The sequence below is a fragment of the Pungitius pungitius genome, chromosome 11 (assembly GCF_949316345.1).
Source record: "Pungitius pungitius chromosome 11, fPunPun2.1, whole genome shotgun sequence".
Taxonomy (NCBI): domain Eukaryota; kingdom Metazoa; phylum Chordata; class Actinopteri; order Perciformes; family Gasterosteidae; genus Pungitius; species Pungitius pungitius.
Genome location: NC_084910.1, coordinates 20,645,015 through 20,666,293, shown reverse-complemented (window position 1 = coordinate 20,666,293; position 21,279 = coordinate 20,645,015). Strand labels below are relative to the sequence as shown.

The 21,279-nt window shown below is 46.4% G+C and overlaps 3 protein-coding genes and 1 long non-coding RNA gene across 7 annotated transcripts; 3 read left to right on the top strand and 1 right to left on the bottom strand.

The window, feature by feature from the left end:
• Positions 1–4,762: 4,762 nt before the first annotated feature.
• LOC119197347 (ribonuclease ZC3H12A) lies at positions 4,763–10,039 on the top strand. 2 transcript variants are annotated; one of them, XM_037453565.2, is made up of 6 exons: positions 4,763–4,876; positions 5,482–5,864; positions 6,286–6,425; positions 7,681–7,915; positions 8,066–8,172; positions 8,258–10,039. In XM_037453565.2, the coding sequence occupies exons 2-6, from the start codon at positions 5,509–5,511 to the stop codon at positions 9,244–9,246; spliced, it is 1,827 nt and encodes a 608-aa protein (XP_037309462.2). In that variant the 5' UTR covers positions 4,763–4,876; positions 5,482–5,508; the 3' UTR covers positions 9,247–10,039. The 2 variants fall into 2 exon arrangements, with proteins under 2 accessions (XP_037309462.2, XP_037309461.2); XM_037453564.2 differs by having other exon boundaries at positions 4,787–5,011.
• Positions 10,040–10,181: 142 nt separating this feature from the next.
• Positions 10,182–21,170, bottom strand: LOC119197349 (uncharacterized). 3 transcript variants are annotated; one of them, XM_062565380.1, is made up of 8 exons: positions 21,095–21,170; positions 13,582–13,812; positions 13,288–13,420; positions 12,751–13,182; positions 12,507–12,603; positions 12,282–12,405; positions 11,574–11,807; positions 10,182–10,960 (listed from the first exon to the last, which is right to left on the bottom strand). In XM_062565380.1, the coding sequence occupies exons 4-8, from the start codon at positions 12,967–12,969 to the stop codon at positions 10,903–10,905; spliced, it is 732 nt and encodes a 243-aa protein (XP_062421364.1). In that variant the 5' UTR covers positions 12,970–13,182; positions 13,288–13,420; positions 13,582–13,812; positions 21,095–21,170; the 3' UTR covers positions 10,182–10,902. The 3 variants fall into 3 exon arrangements, with proteins under 3 accessions (XP_062421364.1, XP_062421363.1, XP_062421365.1); XM_062565379.1 differs by lacking the exon at positions 21,095–21,170 and adding an exon at positions 20,486–20,558; XM_062565381.1 differs by lacking the exon at positions 21,095–21,170 and adding an exon at positions 20,486–20,558 and having other exon boundaries at positions 12,352–12,405.
• On the top strand, positions 15,469–16,934 carry LOC134132854 (uncharacterized). The gene is made up of 3 exons (XR_009957052.1): positions 15,469–15,585; positions 16,396–16,463; positions 16,813–16,934. It is a non-coding gene; the product is annotated as an uncharacterized LOC134132854 (long non-coding RNA).
• LOC119197348 (uncharacterized) lies at positions 17,018–20,102 on the top strand. Its single transcript, XM_062565563.1, has 8 exons — positions 17,018–17,221; positions 17,272–17,508; positions 17,580–18,831; positions 18,932–18,960; positions 19,039–19,137; positions 19,383–19,539; positions 19,650–19,714; positions 19,995–20,102. The coding sequence occupies exons 1-8, from the start codon at positions 17,018–17,020 to the stop codon at positions 20,100–20,102; spliced, it is 2,151 nt and encodes a 716-aa protein (XP_062421547.1).
• Positions 21,171–21,279: the final 109 nt, after the last annotated feature.

The window sequence follows — 21,279 nt, the reverse complement described above, 5'->3', positions numbered from 1 at the left end:
CTTGGTTGTATCGTCAAAAATATGTTGCAAATTCCTGCTATTCTAATGAAGTTTTAATTTAATGTACAATATTTGTGAATATTTACTTCATCAAAACAAGACACTTGAGCACCTCAGGCTCGTTGTATACATTTTAAACATCTGACTGAAATCAATCGTTTGTTCTGCCCATTTGGATACAAAAGATTCAGAACCAGCGACCAGAAAGGGGCCGACGTTACAATAAATAGTCGGCCAGTTGGCAGCTTGTCTCCCGACAACCGACTCCCACCGGGTGTGAATCAGAAATCTAACAGCTAATGGCAACAGTCGCCCCATGTGGCTCCACTGACAGCAAACTAATGCCCACACATGCACAGTGGAGCTGTCAACACCCCGCCACGACCCCGTGGCTACCAACTGGCAGAGCAGAGAACACAGAGAAAGATGGAAAAATCTGCCCTCAGTTGGAATTGATGGCGGTTATTTCCAACACCTCTTAAACACTTGAGCCTTTTACCAATAAGGGTGGATTTTCCTCTTCTGGGTTGGTCTTATAATTATAGGAGGGAGCCCACTGGACGGGTCAGGGAAGGAGGGTATTTTTATCGGGTCGGTAAACACACTCCAAGCTTTTCTTTCAAGCTCACACACACACACACATAATCTCGTGCAGCTGAGTTAAAGGGCCCGCAGGTTGGACATGATATTCCCTCATTGGGGGGGGGGGGGGGGGGGGGAGGTGGTGGAGCGCTGTGTGGCAGTAATCCTCAGCGTATATCACAACAGCAGAAGGAATTATTTATTAAAGCATCACATTGTTAACAGCAGCTACAAACCCCGACGCAGCCTTTCATGACACGAGCAACCGACGAGAGGGAGGGAGTCGCTGGATGGAGATGGCGAGATGGCGAGATGCGTAATCGGGGACAACGACACACAGCCCCATCAGCAAAGAACAGGAGGTAATGGAAGAGGAGACGTCAAACCACGGAACAATGTTCCACAACAGTCTTCTCACGACCACGATCCGCCGACATGATGAACCAACGCCGTGATGTCATTGTCTCCTACGGGCCTCGCCGCTGATGAACGAAGGCGGCGGCGTCTTCATCCACCTGCAGCCTCAGACACGCTTTGTCGATTCGTTGTCATTTCCGAGCGGCGCTGCACACTGTGGACATTGTGCGACTGCACGACCTCAACGTGAGCGAAGCACTTTCTCCCTTCCATCTGGGGGGGGGGGTTTAAACAGTAGAGACCAGCGGGGGGTCCAGCCATCGCTTCTCGTTGTGGATCCTGACGCGGATGGAAATGGACACCTCGCGGGCACGAGGCCCGGCCCGTAGGAGCGGTTCTGTGTGTGTGTGTGTGTGTGTGTGTGAGACCATGTGTGTGTGTGTGAGACCATGTGTGCACACGCCTCGGTGTACCTTGTGCCGTGAGTGTGCGCCTCTGTCGGGACGGATGTGAGTAATATGCAGAATAACATGTCGGCCCGTGTGACCGAAAGCGACAGGAACAATCAATCGTGATGCGTCGTCGCGGCGCTCTCGGACGAGGCCGAGGTTACACCTGGCGCCGCTGCATCGGGATCCGCCGCACCTGCACGCTGCCATCTCTCAATGATCTATGGCCCGGCTGGAGCGCATTTATTTCAGGAAGCAAGGTGTTTGCATGGTTGTAGGACAGTTAAAGGGTGAGTTTACCCACAGCATCAAAATGTACTTTCTCGTCAAGGATTCACATGAAGCGACGGATTATTAAAAAAAGACAAATAACGTCTTAAATACCGTAACAAATATAATATTATAGAGCACGAAGGTGAGTAAATGTGTAGAATCCTTGGACTGAGTGAATGGCAGTACCCACGTGGTGCTTCCCGCCTCCATTTGACCCAAATTTTCATGAAGCTCTTTCCACTGCAGTGCTGGACTAACAAAGCGTTACTCGAGTACATTGAAGGTGAAGGATTTTATTTGGGAAACCGAGGCCATTAAATTAGCATTGGACTGATTATTTACCTCAAAAAAAGGACCATAACAAAAACAAAAAACTCACAGGTCACAACCTAATGAAGTAATTGTGGTTAAAATGTAATCAAGCATTCTAATTCAAGCTCCTTTTCAGTCTCCGCCTCGGATGATCAAAGCAGACATTATTAAACACAGGCTTTAAATGTGGGCCCTGCCCCCTTGGTGCTTTATTCCATCAGTACTTTGATGCCTCACCTTCTCTACAAGTTACTCACAAAGCCTGGAGGTCTTTGCTTGCTGATCTATGTAGGACAAGCAGTGGCACGTCTGATGCAATAAATGAACAAGACGGATGTGGCGGATAGGTTCATCTGAAAGCTCTTGTCACCGAGGGTTTGTCGTCCGGCTGCACAAAGGGAGGAGCCGTCCTGCCCGATTTACTTTAGATCCAAAACTACGGCTTAATTGGAAATCGTGAATCACTCTGACACCGTTGGCCCAAGATGGATTACTCCAGTTAAAGACTGCCTTTTCTTTACATTGCCTCTTTTGAAAGAAATCATACAAAACCATTTTCCCTGACAGACGGCCCGACCCGGGCGGTTCGACAAAGGGAGGCGCCACGGCGCCGGTTTTATCAGCACAGCGACATCCACGAGCTCTCGGAAGCACAAGGAGCTGAATTTTTGATCCAGCGTCTCGGGTTTAACGAGCCTTGCCAAACTACACCTGCCTGGAGGAAAACGATATGCCTTTGAGCCCCCCCCCCCCTCCCTCACATACACACACACACACACAAGATGGTAAGGAAATAAGCGCTTGATGTTCACAATGGCCAATCTTCACTAATCTCATCCCCTCTTGAGCAATAGGATTCTCAGCAAGGATCAAGATTTGCCTCCCTGAACAATAGCTGTCTGAATGCACATAACGCCTTCCGACATAATCAAGCCACGAATTAGACACACAAAGGGCTGAATGGAGGCCGTACAGTTTAATGGAATGCAAATACAAGGAGACCGTCCTGATATTTCTGTCACAAGCTCACTTGCAGGAAGGTGTGAATCCGCGGGTCTCTGCTTTCCTGCGTCCTTGTACTCTTTCCGTCTGAGCTTGAATGTGAGTGTGTGAGTCAATGGGTGTGTGTGTGTGTGTGTGTGTGTGTGCGCCTGCGTGTTCGCCCCAAATCATGGTCGCAGTCTGCAGCTCATTGCCCTGCGGTAATGGCACGGCTCGCACACACCTGGGACCGGCCGTGTGGACCCTCGGAGGAGGAGGCAACCACCTGGCAACCGGCCTTGATTACTTTCTCCACTCTCCAGAACTCGACCCAACTGGACCGTGCCGTTATGCCGGTACACAAAGGGTTGCTTGCAATCACACACACACACACACACAAGACAGAGGTTCACTGCTTAAATTGAGGGCACGAGCGTCTGCGGACCAACATCCTCCACAGTGTCCCCAGTGGGAGCAGTAGGGAGGTTTAACGTGAAGCGAGGGGGACACCTAGTGGGGACATCACCGAACCATCAGGCAGGAAATGTGTTCATGTTCCTGTCAAACACAAGGTTTGGTGATGAAGTTCCTCCTCTGAGCTTCACGCGCTTCAGTCCCTCTTCTCCTGTGTTTGGGCATCCCGTTCAGCGGTGTGAGGGGTGCTTATGTGGAAACAAAGGTTTTTACAGCAAAGTCCCGGCATCACATGCACTTTAGCTCAAAAGTGAGCACTGAGAGCAACGCTGTCACGACCTTAGGGTCCAATCCCGAGCTGCACCCCGACCCCTGACCCCTCATGGACCACCTGACGTCACCTGGTAGCTGGCCGAGCGTGAGAGTCTGTCGGGGCTGTGAATGTCCAGTCACCATGACGTCAAAAGGTGTCATTTGCTACAATGAATACCTGTGACCCCGTTGATTTGAACGTGGCTCCATGAAAATGAGAGGTCCTTTGTCAAAATGTCTATTATAAATATTTAATTAATTAATTAATATCATCTGATTTCATGTGGGGTTATTTTCTCCATCTCTAATCCACAGCATTTTAAATGCACACTTTTTAATACGAATCCTTCTTGTTCCCTTTAAGTCACTTTTGACGTCACATTGCAAGGACTTATTATTTCGCCAGGTATTTCCATGAGGACTTCCAGGTGCTTCCCGCCGCCACCTGGAGGGAGGGTGGAGCTAGAAACCATGACGCATTGTTGTGGCACGAAGTGAGTTCGTTTTGTCTTTTTACGTAATGCGTGCAGGTGGTTTCATAAGACCTGGCTTGATTGGCAGGTGCAACAGTGAGGGCTTCTCTTTAGACGGAAAACGGCGACTTCCGCGAAATCTGAGCGAGGACACTTGTGCTGAATCTCATGCAATATAATCATAAACGGGCATTAATAGTTCCTTATATTATTAGTCGTTTGGATTTTGACTTGCGTGTGCAATGAGGTATAATTTAAACATCCCAAAACGCTTTTGAAATAAAAGCATGGATTGGTACAATAGAAAAAATACTGGAAATGTCAATAGCAGGAAAACAACCCTCCATTCATTTGAATATAACAAAGAAGTGGGAAACAAAAAGTCCCCTGGCATCAATGTATGGCCATATTTATTTGTCTTCCTGGCATAATACATACATATTACATATGAATGTATATATTATCTAAATGTACTCTAAATCCATAAAGCCAATGATTGCCATGGATTGTTTTGCCGTTGTATTATCGCCTAAAGGGGGGAAACACCTTATCTAATCTCAGCTTCATGGAGGAGGAGCAGGGGAGGAGGAGGAAGGGCAAGAAGTCCTTCTCCGGAGAGGGCGGTGCCGCTCAGTCAAAGTTTGCGCACCCCGCAGCGTCAGCGGGAGTTCAGAGAGACTTCTGCGGCCGGACGGAGCGCAGAGAGAGAGACGCGCGATTGAGGTAAAGTGTGTCCGTGCGCCTCTTAGATCTGTTGGAGAGATACTGCGCCGTTTCCTGGACCAGCCGGTGGTCAGGTAGATGTCCTCGCGAGAACACGGACGAGCGTTACTTTATGTTTCCATGGCTTCACTGAAAGTACGTATGCAGTGGATTGTACGCGAAGTTCCAGCTGACTTCCTAACAGGCAGAGGGAAGCTGGGGAGACTTTATAGTGACTTTATGGCTTCTTAGACCTCATACTGTGTGCTGGTCATTGTCATTGGACTTCTCATCAATGCGACAAATACAGATATTCATATTGTGTAAATAAAACTGGAAATGGTAGCTTCATTTTCATTACTTTCATGTGTGTTACCTTCATGTGTGTGTATATATATATATATATATATATATATATATATATATATATATATATATATATGGTTAGGGTTACAGATTTCAGTAAAAAAGAAAAACTAACGCGTGTATTCCGGATCTATTCAATCCACTGTAACCATAGAACATGCTGGGAAGAATTTGTGGTACGTTATCCAAAAGGGAAAAATAAAGGTTAAATCATGTGAAGTAAACAAACGCATTTATGAATCGACGAATGTCCTCCGAAGGCTGAAGACAGGTCCAGAGGCTGCAGGATGGATCCCACAGAGTTGGACCTGCTTGAACCGAACAGCGAGGAGCTGCAGCTCAGAGTGGACCTCTTCAGGAAACTGGGCTACCCCTCGGCCGAGGTGAAGGCTGCTCTCAGGAAGCTGGGCCTGAGCACAGACACCAACTCGGTGCTGGGAGAGCTGGTTCTGAGCAGGACCGACGCTGCGCCCTGCGGAACCGGCTCCGACGTCGGCGAGGCTGGCCCGGGCCGAAAGGACCCCCTGCTGCCTCCCAGTTGGGCCGTTGGACCGTGTGGGATCCATCTCTACCCCGGCGACCGTAAGAACACCGACACAGAACTACGGCCCATCGTGATCGACGGCAGCAATGTTGCAATGAGGTGAACTTTGAGAGCAGTCTTTTGACTAAAGTTCTTCAAAGCTATGTCTTACTTCTTTGACCCACGGTAGCAGGTGAGGTCCACCCGAGGCCGCTACTGTTCCTGGAAAGCAAAGTGTCAGAATCCCATTACTCATTGACTTGGGGTCTTTAGACTCTCACATAAGGATGATTGTGTTGCGAAAGAGGTGCTAACAATCCCATTCGAGCATTTAACTGTAGAGGCTTCAACATGCAAATCCTGTGTACACACCGCTGATTAGATACTAAGTGCTATGCAGGAAGTTCACAGTGAGTAATAGCACGAGGCATTTAAAGGCGTGTGGTGTTTGCGCACCAACTGAAGTTCCACTTCTCCCTTTCATATTATTTATAGGGGAATTATTTGTTCTCATCTTCTGTTTCCTGCTTGTTTTCGACAGCCACGGCAACAAGGAAGTGTTCTCGTGTCGCGGCATCCAGCTGGCAGTGAACTTCTTTCTGGACAGAGGTCACACTGCTATTACCGTGTTTGTTCCCACTTGGCGCAAAGAGCAGCCCAGACCGGACAGCCCCATAACAGGTGAGGACGCGAGGCTCGTCCCACAAAGCACGCCCATGATTCTTGTGTTAATTCAGGCTCACAAACGCCTTTTAGGGTCAACAGGAGAGGTGAACCGTCTCCACCGCTGCATCCTACTCGCACGGCCCAAAAAAAGTTCTCTCTGCCAAAACAGCAGGAATGCAGTAGCCGTGGTCATTAAGAATTCTTTTGGCAAAGAAATGAAATGAAATGTTCATACTTGTACTGAACGCCCCTTGGTGAACGTGATCAAATCTCACCGTACAAAATTGAAAGTGTGTGAAAAACCAGCGTAACCCACATACACATGTAAAACAACCCAGAGTTTGCGCTTCCTCAAACAAACAAGATGGGACACGTTGATTAGTCAGCTTTAGAGGTATTGAGAGGAGCACATTTTCCAACAGAACTCCAGGAACTCCTTTACAGAGCTTTTCTTTTTCAAAGAAATGTTATCATGACCAAATGTCCTCTGATGCTGTCGCTTCGGTAGGTGTGCACATGTCATGCACGTGAGAGCCAGCCCTGCATACCCATGAGATACTGTTTCAATGTTGTCTGAAGAAAACCACTGAACTCGTGCCAAAAGCTCAGAGGCAACACCCCGGAGATTTAAACAGAGATTCACTCTATTCTCTGTCAGGTTATGTTTTCCAGATGAAACCAGGACAACGGCTTGTGGGGGGAATACACTGCAAACTACAGTTCAGTAGCTTCTCGATCTCGAGCAGTTTGGAGACAAAAGAGCTCAAATTTTCCAATAGCTTGGTCCCAAACATTTATCATCACTACGCCTTCCCTTTTATTCATTTGTTACTGCATTTCAATCCGTTTCTGGACATCTAAGCGTCGTTCAGACGAGGTTCGGACAATCCGCTCGTGGATCGGTTTCAGTGTCGGGCAGGTTGGAGCAATCCAACAGTTCTATTCGCAATCTGTGAACAAGGAAGTAAAAATCAGCCTGCTGTCACGCCTGGGAAAGCCCCATCAGGAAGTATTAGTTTTTTTTCTGCTTGAAGGATATAACTGCTGGCAGTCATCGACAGCAAGATAATAAGTAAGACAATCTGAGAGGCCTTTAAGGTAGAAAGGTGCCCTCAGTTTTTGTGTGTCTGGTTGTCGGGTAGACCGGCTTCTTTTGAGTCATACAAATTTCCTGTTTCATTTTACTGCCTGGATGTGTAAAACAAGTGTGTTTTTATATTTTCAACAAGTCGTATTGATGGACCTGACTCACCCGCGTTTGAACTTTCAGATCAACACATCCTGCTGGAGTATGAAAGACGGAAAATAGTGGTCTTCACTCCATCGCGGCGGGTCGGTGGCAAGCGAGTGGTCTGCTATGACGACCGCTTCATCGTCAAGGTGGCGTATGAGTCCGATGGCGTGATCGTATCCAACGACACCTACCGAGACCTGCAAGGAGAAAGACCCGAGTGGAAGAAATGCATTGAGGAGAGGCTCCTCATGTTCTCGTTTGTGAACGACAGGTAAGCACTTAGCTTGTTTCTTCCTGCAGCATGTCAGGGGCCACATTTAGGTGCTTTGAATGCTATTTCATTGGCTTCCAGGGGGATTTGTGCAGTCAGGGGAAGATTATTATCCGGCTGAATTGTAACACGTACTTTTTTTATTTCCAGTTTCATGCCCCCAGATGACCCCCTGGGTCGCCATGGCCCCAGTCTCGACAACTTCCTTCGGAAAAAGCCACTGCCTACGGAGCAAAAGCGACAGCTCTGTCCTTACGGTAAAGTGGGTTTAGCACAGAGCTAGTAGGGTTGTTCCCGAAGGAGATGACACATCATTTATGTGTATTGTTTTGTTTTCCTCAGGCAAAAAGTGTACCTATGGTATCAAATGTAAGTTCTACCACCCAGAGAGGTCAAACCAGGCCTACCTGTCCCTGGCTGATGAATTGAGAGAAAAAGCCCTAATTTCTACTGAAAAAGAACAGAGAAATTCCAAATTATCTCCCAGAACGATTCCGTCTGATCCAGGGCCTGCTCATAAAGCTTTCTACAATCCCAAAGACTCTAACACAGAGCACACACGCTCCCAGCAAGGTTATTCACACCCAGGTCCGGTTTGTGAAAATGCACCGTACTGGGAGGACCCGAGAAAAAGTCCAATTCAAATGCCCTCTCCTGTAACAGGAAGCCTGAAAGAGTGGCCCGGGCTGCACTCCACGCCGAATCAGTACTATCCCAACGTCTCTCACGAGTACCTGGACTCTGGCTTCGGCTCTTATGACAGCCAGTACTCTGATTTTTCGTATTGCGTCAGCAACTCCCACAGGCTCAGGCCTCAGCAGCAAAGCGCCCCCGGCGGGCCCAGACACGCCCATGAAGAGGAAAATAACACTGGCCAAACCTGCAGGTGCTGTTCCCACGAGGAGCCGGCTCACCAGCAGCGTCGCGGAGACCAGGACCCCGAGCGCCGGCCTGAATACGACGCCTACCCTCCTCCTCGCGCGTTCTCGCACCAAAGCGGCTTCCCTCGCCACGGCGCCGCCCCGCAGCATCAGCAACAGTACTGGTCCGACCCCTTCCAGGGGCTCCCCCTAGCCAGGGCCGCCCCTTCGGCCCGCGCATCGCACCCTCACGGCGGCTCTTACGAAGGCCCGCAGTACCACTCGTGGGGCCAACAGCGGTCGCCGCCCACCACCCACGACCCGCAAAGGACGGAACTCCGCAAGAGGCTGCAAGCCATCTTCCACCCGCAGCAGGTCGATGAGGTCATGGAGATGTTTCCGCGCGTGATGAATGCTGAGAAGCTGGCTGCGGGGATCCTCAACCTGAAGGCTCAGAGAGGGGCGTTCTGATGACGCCCTGCGGTGGTTTTCTTCAAGGACATCTTCCTCCCTCGGAACTAACACGGCCATTCGTTGACGCGGGGGAGTTTAGACTTTAAAATGAACTAATTAATCATTGAAAAGATGTTTCATTCTGTGTAATGAAGTGCAATTTGTCTTCCTATTTCTGCACTCTGTTATTTCCATTTTGACTTCAATGAACTCAAATGTTAGACTGTCATCGTATCTTTTGGATGAAAAGTGCCTGGAAACCAAAAATTTGTCTCATATGAGATTGAGGAGTTCGGCTTTTGATGCATATTGTGTCAAATGTGAAAAGACCTTTTTTTCATAAAACAAGTTTGTGCAGTACGAAAACCCTTCATAAAATATTGTATTTTCTTTTACTTTCATTCATAGTTCTCCAGAACAGTTTTCTGTTCAACAGGATTTCTCAATAGGTCTATGCATTCATGTGTATATCCAGTCCAGGACCTGGGCTCCCAGTTTGTATTTAAAATGAAACTATGACCTAATAAGGACAACGGGAACAAGACTTTGACACAAGCAAAAGGAAGTTGGCGCGTTGCCACACTTTTGTGGAATCAGCAACAGTTCCGTGAATCATTGTCAGAGTTGCTGTGATAGACGGGTATTTAATCCACTGTGCAATTTAGAGGGGACAAGTAGAATCAAATCAAAAGAATCTAATACTCATACACATGCAATTGTATGTTCTTTTGGAAAGTATGTTAATGTATACTGTGAGATAAATGTATGGTTGGCGTAATTAGGAATTAAATGTCAGATTTTTGTGTCAGAGGTGGGAACTGTACCGCTCTTTCTTGAATTTAACATATTCTGGAAACTCCACCAAAGATTATTGGAAGCTCAGCAATTACTCTGAATCATAATTACATCAGGCCATGTTGCCCAAGTCCTCCACCAAACTCCCATGCCAAATTTCACAAGCACGTCTCCCTTACACAGACCCGCCTCACCATAGCTCTGACAAAGAAAGTGGGTGTTTCACAAATTAAGAAATGCTCTTCTGCCCATTTTGCAAGTTTGAGCAGAATGTAAGCTTGTTATTTTCTGGGCGAGGGGAAAGGTCAGTCTGTGTGGGTTTATATGCTCAGAGACGGACTGTTCTGGGATGCTGTTTTCGAATGGTCCGGGTTCAGCTCAAACACAATTTGATGGATTTCTGCGAGTTTTAGTAAACACATTTATGGTCCCCAGAGGAGAAATTGTAACCACTTTGATTCACCAAATACTTGTATGCCTCGTTGTATATTGTGTGCTAATTATCATATTTCAGCAAGCTAAATGAACACGGAGGACGTTTAGCTCACGGCAAGAAAAAACCTTTTGTTCACGGTGCTAAACCGGTTTTTAGTGCCTTTGGTCTTTGAAATTCAGCATTTCTTTGTGAGACATATTGCTTGTTTTTTGAGCAGAAGAGAATATTACTATATTAATTACCAATATTATTATTAATTGTTATTACTATAATCCAAGCCCACACTTTATTGGGAGTAAACATCCACTTTGTAAGTATACTACAAAGACATTCATTAGTTTATTAGTGTTGAGATACATGCTCATAACTACTGTTCTGTGCTCTTTAAGCCGTCGTTCTTTGCATCTTCATGGACATTTCTGCAAAAGCAGTTTGTACTTCTGTCATTCCCAGGCCATCAGTAGTTTGTGGAATGGTACAAAGGCCCCACAGCCAGGCTCGCTGCAAAGGACAGAAACGGGAAAAACAAGATATTGGTACAGTAATAAAGTGGAAAACAGCTATTTGCAATGTAAAAACGTCATGGGTCAACAGCGGAGTCTCACTCCCTCTGAGTGTGCCATGAGTGTGAGATGAGAAGGGAAATGATTTCTCAGCAGCCCCAAAGATATTTATTTAATTTATCGATCGCGGATACACTAGTCCATGTGTGTATTGAACCAATCGGTTTAAAGAAGAAAACCGCAGCAACGGGTTTAGAGCTCACGCAACCAGCTCCCCCCTCTTAAATGCAGTAATCTGAGGCTTTGTTTATCACTGTGCGGAATCCAAAGTGTTCCCGGAGGCATTGTTTGGCTATTGAATACCAATGTGCCGCCCTGTGAGTGACACTTAAAAGTGATTTCATGTATTTATCCCAGGCTTTTAAAATCATCAGGTGATTCTCGAAGAACATTACAAGTGTTTGTTAAGTGTAAATCTGCAATAGGATATTAGAGTGATGCAGGTGTGAGCACAATAAAATCCCAGCGCGGGGTCATGGTCACACCCCGAGAAGCATTAAAAAGCTTCATATTGCTTGTGCTCAAGCAGTGAAGGAAATGAGCTCATTTACCACTTAAAGTAGCTGCGTCCCTTGTGGCTGCCACCGTGCAATCCGTGATCGGGTGTTTGTAGCTCCACCCCGAGGTGAAGGTCCGCCTCCCCCTGCAGGTGACCCAGGAAACGAATCGTTCCCGTTCTGGTCCGTCCAGACGGCAGCATGACCCTGACCCGGTGACCCAGTTCCAGGTCCATGGGGGAATGGGGTACAAACACCCGGTGAGGCCCCTTAGAGGTCCTCCAACATCTCACATTGGAAGAGGAGAAGGCAAAATCAACTGTGATAGACTTTTATGGTGAAATCAAATATTCTCTATTAAACCCCTTAACCGTGCGATGTAGTTTGACATTCTCTCATGTCTGTAATACAAATATGGTGCTACACAAAGCCAGTACACATCATTTATTTGCACTGTTATTGCACAACCATTTCTTACTGTACATTGTACTGTACCTTACATATGCACATACTCTGCACTTTTTGCTATTTTGCACTTCTGGTTGGATGTTAAACTGCATTTGTTGCCTCAGTACTTGTACCCTGTGCAATGACAATAAAGTTGAATCTAATCTAATCTAATCTTATTTGGTATCGATCCCTGTGTCCATGCGGTCTCGGTGCTAAACTAAGCAAAGAGAAGCTCTTGGGGTTAAATGTAATGTTCAGTCTTCTCATCTAACTCTTTGCATGACTCCTGCTTGAAGGGCTGCAGGCCTGCACCTGGTGGCTGAGGAGGAGGAAGGTCTTGAGCTTAGCGATAAAGATAACTGTCTTTCTGCACAGGCGTCACCTCCGGACAACACCTCCGACCCTCGGCGCTGGTACACCCGTCCTGAGAGACCGCCTGTTCATCAGAAGACGAGCAGTTGACATCATTATTGACCTCAAAAGCATGGAACGTATAGAAAAACGTTACAAAGGGCTCAGTGTATCGCTGTCACTTACTTGGGCAGTCCTCAAATAGCTCTCCGTTGTCCACGCCGCACTCTTCGCTCTCTTTGCACCTGCCAACTCTCCCCAACTCTCCCGCCTGACAGGCCAGCTAAGGAAAGGGAGAAACGTTTTCAATGCTGAAGTCCAGTGGTGGAAAGTAATGATTAAGTGTACTTTAACCAAAGGTTTGTTCTGAAGGTTCGCAGTGTTGCATAAATCAAAGGTCTTGCTTTCTCCGAACCCTCCACAAGCCTACCTGATTAAGTAGTTCTTCCTGTTTTCTTCGAAGTTCTGCAAACCTCCTCTCCCATGATGCCCGCTCACAGGCAACCCTGGTCTTGAGGGACAATATGTCAGCCTCGGTTTTGGTCAGTCTTTTATGGAGGGCGGTTGCACGGTCGGGGCTGCCTGGTATGGCTGCAATCCCCTTACCCTCAGATACTGAGAAAGGGGCCATCGCAATTTTCTGCTTCATGACAAGAAGTCAAGTAGAGCCGAATGCAGATAGACCTTCGGCTTCATGAAGTAGATTTGGCAGTACAACGTGATGGATCGACTTCATTTCATTGTAACAATTCCTTTCATACTTAAAGTCATCCTTACCCACCACGTGTCTGGCCTGTCGGCTTGTGTCCTCCATGATGTGACTTTTCCTTGGAAAGAATTTGATTGCGTTGTATGGGCATATCTAAAATGCAAATACATTTGGTTTATAACCTCCACAAAAATCTGCCTTTTTCACAATGTGGTTATGAAGAGAACCAGATTTGAATGACACATTTTCACATCTCACCCAAAGAAACCTGCACGTGCACAGAATCCCCTTGAATGTCCATGTAATTGCTGTGCCCAGGATGTATGGCGTCATAATGAAAGCACGTTCACCTCGCGTTGGGGTATTGTGACCCGGGGGGGAGGCGGCTCATCTGATACGACATTGATCTCAACGTTAGAGCGTCACGATGATCCCTGATCCGACGCTGGCCTAGCGAGTCCAGAGGATCAAGCGCCGGCTGTTTAAAATAAAGAGAAGGCAACGCACATCCGTGATTCAACGCTGCGAGTGAGAACGGATACGGACACTGACCTTTGGCAGAAGCCCGTCCGTCGGGCGGGAGGAAGCACGGTGGTTCCCGTTCCTCTTGCTCGATGGGCCTCGGTTGAGGGGGAAATGTGGCGCGCTGACCTGTTGCTGCTGACGGCGGATGGGTGGGGTAAATCTGGTCTAATCCTCTTAGTGGTGCAGTTGCATCCAGGCTGCTTGATTTGGGCCACGGAGCCTTATGAACTGCACAAACCGCGTGGTGACGCACTGCAGCTGTCACACGGAGGAGGAAGAAGGAGGATTTAGGCGCAGCATTCATCTTTCTTTTGATCTAGTTATCAGAGATGAAGCCATGATAACGAATGATAGGGGGGGAAAAAAGGCATTTTCAATTCAAATGGCAACATTTACATTCCCGTAGCGTGAAGACTTCATTTGCATGGGCACGCTTTTCGTTACTGTTTATTTTCTGTTTTCGTTTTTTTTTTAACACAAAGTTAACTTTAGACTCCAGACCCTTTAACTCGCTGTGGGCGTAGTCAAACATAGAGAACAAATGATAACAGATGTGAAGTGGAAGTGGACAGCAACAGTCGCTTCCAGTAACAGGAAAACAAATACAATAAGACATTAGAGTTAGTAAATCAATACATTTAGCAAGTATCTTGTCAAGCCATTCATATTTTCACAAACTTGGCAATATCGCTTGAATTCATGAGTTGACATTCTTTTAAATGTAGCTTGAACTAATTCTACAGAGTCTTTTACGAAGTGCATTTGTTAAGGTATATTTCATTGTAAAGGCTAGGATGAACTATTGAGCATTAACATGTAATGCTGTAGACGTTGATTTTAAATGTTTTTTGACATATCAAGGGGTAGCGTATTAATAGGGAGTCAATAATATTGCATACATCAGCTCGCAGTTTATTTCTCATGCAAATTGCCATTTATTCCTTGCGCCTGCTCACTCTTCATTTCATCACTCGTCTTTTCAAGTGTGCAGTAAAAAGTGTAAATATAACAAATGCAGAACAAGGCGGAGTTTGAAGACTGTAGAGGAAAGATAAGATAATCTCTATAACAGCAAGACGTTCAGCTACTCTTTCAATGTATGGATGTGCCAGTCCTCACGATGGCTACATGCCGAGACCCAGTCATTTGGATGCATATTCCTTGCAGTAATGGCTTATTAATGACTTATGTTTATTATATTAGTGAACTCCATACTTTATCATTATTAAAAGCATAGTGTGGATTTGATTTGAACCCATATAGAATTGTTTCTCAAACTATTTACACGCAGGAAACTGTCTGACTGAAAACTACATTTGTCTCATGAAGCTGCGATGAAACAGAAGGCAGGGCTCCTGTCCCCTGACCTGTGTCTTTTGTGTCGGCCAAGAATTCTACGTTCTTTGGCCCACAAAGAGTTGATTGTAGTCCGTTGGGGCTTTATAGCTGGAAGAGAGGGGGTCCAATTTCACATTGTGTTGATCCGAAACCAGCTGCCTATACGATCACCCCACACCGTCGCTGAAATTCAACCTGTCTTATATACTCACAACGGCCTAATCCACTGAGTAATGTTAAGAAATATTGTTTGCACTCAGATGTCCTTTACCAAAGCAACCCACCGTGGTAATGTAATATTCCTTTGTGCTAAATGGCACAATGGGATGATCATGAATAAAGTGCTTTCTGTTTGTTTTTTTGTTGCAGTTTTTGTGCTTTATCGGGCTATTGATGAACCAGCACATTATAAAGAAGGAATAAAAGAAAATAGAAAAACAAAAAATTTCCGCATCAATTCTGCGGCATTTTGAGACCCACCCAGCAACCGCTTTAGGGCGTTAGTCTCCTCCTCTCCCACTAGTGCATCTGTGCAGGTGAGCTTTTCCCTTCTTACACTGCCACTGCGGTCCTGTTGGCAGGAAGCAAAACGCGGGGAGTCGACCAAGCCGAGAGAAAGGTGACACCAGAGGGAGAGAGAGCTCATTCACCTGAACCACAGCTGGCAAAGACACAACTCTCTGCAAAGAGCAGGTGAGCGAACTTTAATAACTGATCACTTTCAATCACGGTTTTCGTCAGCATGATTTGACTTTCAGCCAAACGGCGCTTTGGTGGTTGAGCTCAGGGAATAATGGGGGGGGTGATGCAGGCCAACTATCACATTTAGGTTATCTGCTGATGGCACCTCCACCTTTCTGGAAACAGCAGACGACGCCGTGTGGGTTAATTCACCTACTTTGATTGTTGGGTCTTGAACTCGATTCAGTGTACAAAGATGGTTTATACAACGAGGAGAACAGGGAGATGTGAGTCACGGCATCACACGCCTCGTCAAAGAATAGTGCGCTTCACTTTTTCCAATTCAACCCTTCATTTTCACCTGGAAGCCACTGTTGTCACTGTTTCTAGGGTGTAGAGCCCAGAGGACGCCTCGCTAGGCAGAGGGGGGGAAAAAACAAGCTCTGCTGCTTGCCGGGTCTCCCAAGGGGGCCGATGGAAGAACAAACACATTTTAATTGTGTTCACTGACAAACCAGCGCAAAGGGGGACACGGGATGTTTGTCACAGTACAGAAATGTCACAGAGGTGCTTATAATGCTTTAGATTAAGATGAGGTAACCAAAGGAGTTTTACTTAGCTGAGGAGACACCCAAAATATTTATTAATTTCTGTCTTTTGTAACTCACCCAACCCATTATAAGCTTGTTATTATTGTATTTCTCAGTTGTATTCAGCGAACAGAGTTTTGTGTCCACCTAAAGTTTTTCCGGAGGTTTTTGCAGATTTTCTGTCAGCTGTTTCATGAATGTTAATTGCATATTTGACGCTTCCCTTTACCAGGGCGTGACTTCTTTACAGGCTAGACAAAGAGCAAATAATGGCCTGCACTACTTTCATGAAGGACACAGGTAAGTTAATAATGATTCGAGTTGTTTTATGTGTAAATTGTAAGTTTTTTTGACTACTTTTTAGTTCTGCTATCTGCGTTTTTAGGTGGCGCTTCATTAAAACTTTTATGCTGATTTTCTTGGCCAGAAAGCCCTTGTAAATGAGAAAATGTTTTCATTTATTTTGTATTTAATAGCTTTTAAATTGTAATTGTAATCTCATTTTAACAAATTATATTATAAAATATATATTCTAAGGTGAGCAATTCAAGAGGATCGTCCTGAGGAGCCAAGAGGAATTACTGCAAATCAATTCACATCTGGTTTCCAGACACTAAAATACCTCTTGTCCTCTTGTTTCCTATCACAGCAGGTTGGAGAGGTACCTTGAACCTCCTCCTGTTAGGACTCCTTCTACTCTCAGTAATAGTGTCAGGTCAAGGCAACACAACCACTATCGGGCCAACAACCGACAACACTACAATTCCGTCCAACATTACAACCCAGTCTGCTTCCACCCAGTCCCCCATGACCACCTCCAGAGGTATGTAACAACTACTTCCACCCAGTCCGCCATGCCCACCTATGTAGGTGTAGCAACCACTGCTTCCACCCAGTCCGCCATGCCCACCTCTGTAGATGTAGCAACCACTGCTTCCACCCATTCCGCCATGCCCACCTCTGTAGGTGTAGCAACCACTGCTTCCACCCAGTCCCCCATGACCACCTCCAGAGGTATGGAAACAACTACTTCCACCCAGTCCGCCATGCCCACCTCTGTAGGTGTAGCAACCACTGCTTCCACCCAGTCCCCCATGACCACCTCCAGAGGTATGGAAACAACTACTTCCACCCAGTCCCCCACGACCACCTCCGGAGGTGTAGCAACCACTACTTCCACCCAGACCGCCAAGCCGTCTCTGTAGGTGTAGCAACCACTGCTTCCACGCAGTCCGCCATGCCCACCTATGTAGGTGTAGCAACCACTGCTTCCACCCAGTCCGCCATGCCCACCTCTGTAGATGTAGCAACCACTGCTTCCACCCATTGCGCCATGCCCACCTCTGTAGGTGTAGCAACCACTGCTTCCACACTACAATTCCGTCCAACATTACAACCCAGTCTGCTTCCACCCAGTCCCCCATGACCACCTCCAGAGGTATGGAAACAACTACTTCCACCCAGTCCGCCATGCCCACCTATGTAGGTGTAGCAACCACTGCTTCCACCCAGTCCGCCATGCCCACCTCTGTAGATGTAGCAACCACTGCTTCCACCCATTCCGCCATGCCCACCTCTGTAGGTGTAGCAACCACTGCTTCCACCCAGTCCCCCATGACCACCTCCAGAGGTATGGAAACAACTACTTCCACCCAGTCCCCCACGACCACCTCCGGAGGTGTAGCAACCACTACTTCCACCCAGACCGCCAAGCCCGTCTCTGTAGGTGTAGCAACCACTGCTTCCACGCAGTCCGCCATGCCCACCTATGTAGGTGTAGCAACCACTGCTTCCACCCAGTCCGCCATGCCCACCTCTGTAGATGTAGCAACCACTGCTTCCACCCATTGCGCCATGCCCACCTCTGTAGGTGTAGCAACCACTGCTTCCACCCAGTCCGCCATGCCCGTCTCTGTAGGTGTAGCAACCACTGCTTCCACCCAGTCCGCCATGCCCGTCTCTGTAGGTGTAGCAACCACTGCTTCCACCCAGTCCGCCATGCCCGTCTCTGTAGGTGTAGCATCCACTGCTTCCACCCAGTCCGCCATGCCCGTCTCTGTAGGTGTAGCAACCACTGCTTCCACTCAGTCCGCCATGCCCACCTCTGTAGGTGTAGCATCCACTGCTTCCACCCAGTCCGCCATGCCCGTCTCTGTAGGTGTAGCAACCACTGCTTCCCCCCAGTCCGCCATGCCCACCTCTGTAGGTGTAGCAACCACTGCTTCCACCCAGTCCGCCATGCCCACCTCTGTAGGTGTAGCATCCACTGCTTCCACCCAGTCCGCCATGTTCACCTCTGTAGGTGTAGCAACCACTGCTTCCACCCAGTCCGCCATGCCCACGTTCATAGGTATAGCAACCACTAGTCCCAACCAATCCACCACAACCACCTCCGAAGGCGTTGCATCCACCACAACCACGCATTTTCCTACAACCGCAAACTCCTCAGAAGGTTCAGCAATCATCACACAGTCCGGCACCAGCACAGCAAACAATCGGAATTCTGCATCTTCAACTTTAATCCCCACTTTTACCTCAATCAGCATTAATAATTTAGGAACTTCCTCTGCCGCTACCTCTACAGCCATGATGCAGTCCACCTCTGCCATGCCCACCAACTGTTCTATGATCACAATGATGTCCTCCACTCCGTCATCAAACTCCACCGGTATGTTTTCTTTCACCGCATAACCGTGTGTTAACTTCTCAGGCTTTTTTTTCTCTGTCTTTCCATGTCTTTAATTGTGACATCCATCTTTTTTCACCAGACAAACCTGCTATGAATGGAACCATGATGGTAAGTCCACCTCATCAAATAGGCTTTTAGCGTAAAATAACATGTTTCCCTTTGACCTTTCATCTCCCTCAAATACAGATTTCCTGCCCTTCATTCACATGTAACCAATCTACCTGCTATAAGATGTACACCAGTCAGAATGCCACTCCATGTGAGGCTGGTGCCTGCTATTGTCAGGTACGGAGGCAAAGGACACAAACAAAACCTCTTGAACCATCCAAAAAAACTATTCGATGTAGGATGCCAGTAACAAATTATATTAACGTATCAGAAAATGCATCAGAAATGCATATAGCTGTACAGACGATGTGTTAAATCAGTAAGAAAACATAGCTACTTTCTAAGTTATGTAAGTGATATTATATTTCCAAGTCAAAACAACTCAAATATATCTTCTAATGTCTCATTCTGCGTCGTTTCAGATGACTAGACAGATGGACATGTGGTACAAGGTTGGTTGTAGCGCCTCCTGTGCTCCTCGTTGCGCCAACGCCTCTCAGACCAACTGCTCTATGGAATGCTGCTCTTCTACTGACTGCCTCGATAGCTGCTTTGCATCGATGATGATGACCACCACAGGTAAACAGACTCATCTTCAAGGTCCCCATTTAGAGACCCTCACCCTCGTTTTATCCTGAGACCTTACAAATGATGACGTTGTCATGACATTAACATTTCACTCTTTTCAGTAGCGCCAACATCACCAACCAACACTAAAACAACAGCGGCAACCACTCCTCAAACCACAAGCAAAGTGAGGACCAAAGGCAGCGTGTGTGTGTGTGTGTGTGTGTTGGCATGTGGATGGATGCCAGCGGGAGGTTAGAGAGTTTTGTGTGTCACCCAATCGGAACATTCTGTCTCTCCAGTCATCGATTATCTTTGTGACCAACAACCGCCAGTGTGTAAAAGGAGTATTTTTACACAACTTGATTAAACTGTGTATGGAAGAATCATTTCTTCAGGCAGGTACGTGTATCGGTACCACTTGCTACACCACATTTTTAAAAAATCCAAATTCTGCTTCTCTACAGAGCTACACGATGCCCGTCACCAGTTTGGCCCCAGGAGGAACTCGTCATTACACAGAAGTTGCTACCTTACTACTGGGCCTTCTCGCCATCGCTTGGCTGAATGAGTGATTGGGGGGGGGGGGTGGGGGGGGGCTCCCTCGCCGTGCAGAAGTTAACACCATTACACCCATTTCTATCGCTGATATTCCTATGTGATTGTAATGTTTCTTTGTGGATTTAAGTAACGCCTCAGTTACAATGTTCACTCTGTTTATTTTTATATTAAAATGTCCCAATTTACACTTTGGTTCAAGAGCATCAACAGTGTCTTTGAACAGTATTTCTGAATAAAAACAGAAAGGAAGAAAAGTGTGTCGTCACACCACTTCACATTTTAAGTGAAAATGTACCCTTTATAACTGAGAGATGTAAAGTATACATTCAAATAAATATCCTTCTCAGTGAAACGTAAATAAATCATTTAAGAGAGCTAAAGATTTCCTAACTATTACCTTGCATGTAAATGAATCCAGATCCTTTTCTGTTTGATGCCTCCTCACATTAAACTGATTGCGAACACATTTCACTTTTGGAAGGGTGGGTGAGCCTTAAATAAACATGTTATGTTGACATAGTTATAAACGTCTTATTTCCCAAACCTCTAGGTGGAGAGTGACACAGCTGTAACTCTAAATGCACTTTATGAAACATAAATATTAATCTGTTAAAGGGTGTTGTGAAGTTTGCTTATGCATTTCTGTAAATGTAATCATAAGGTACTGCCCAATTTGGTTCTTTTGACTACTCTTTGTCTAATAGTTTGCGACTAGTTGCTTTGATCTCAACTGTCTGGTTTACAGTCATATTTTAAGGGGTAATAGGTTGTGTAAATATTCAATTAAATCAAAATTGTTGATTCTAGTTTTGTGATTAAATAAATCTAATAAATTGTATGTCAGATGACCTTTGATTATTATTTATTTTACATAGAGTGGTGCGTAAGGCGATGACCTTTCTGGGGTTCATAGGGCAAAATGGCCATCAAAAGTCCAAAAGGAGTTTTTTGATCAGATACGTTAAGAACTCATTAAGCACATGGCCTTCACAATGATTATTCATACCTGCAATGTGAAGAATATGAATGTAATGCTCGCTTTCATTTTAAACTGGATACAAGTATCAGAGTTCGGTTTGAACTCCAACAAAAAAAAACGTCGGCTGTGGAAAGTTGCTTCTGTAGGACGTGATCCAAGCCAAACCCAGCTGTGACGTCATTACATCCCGAATCAGCGCGTGGCACTCTGGG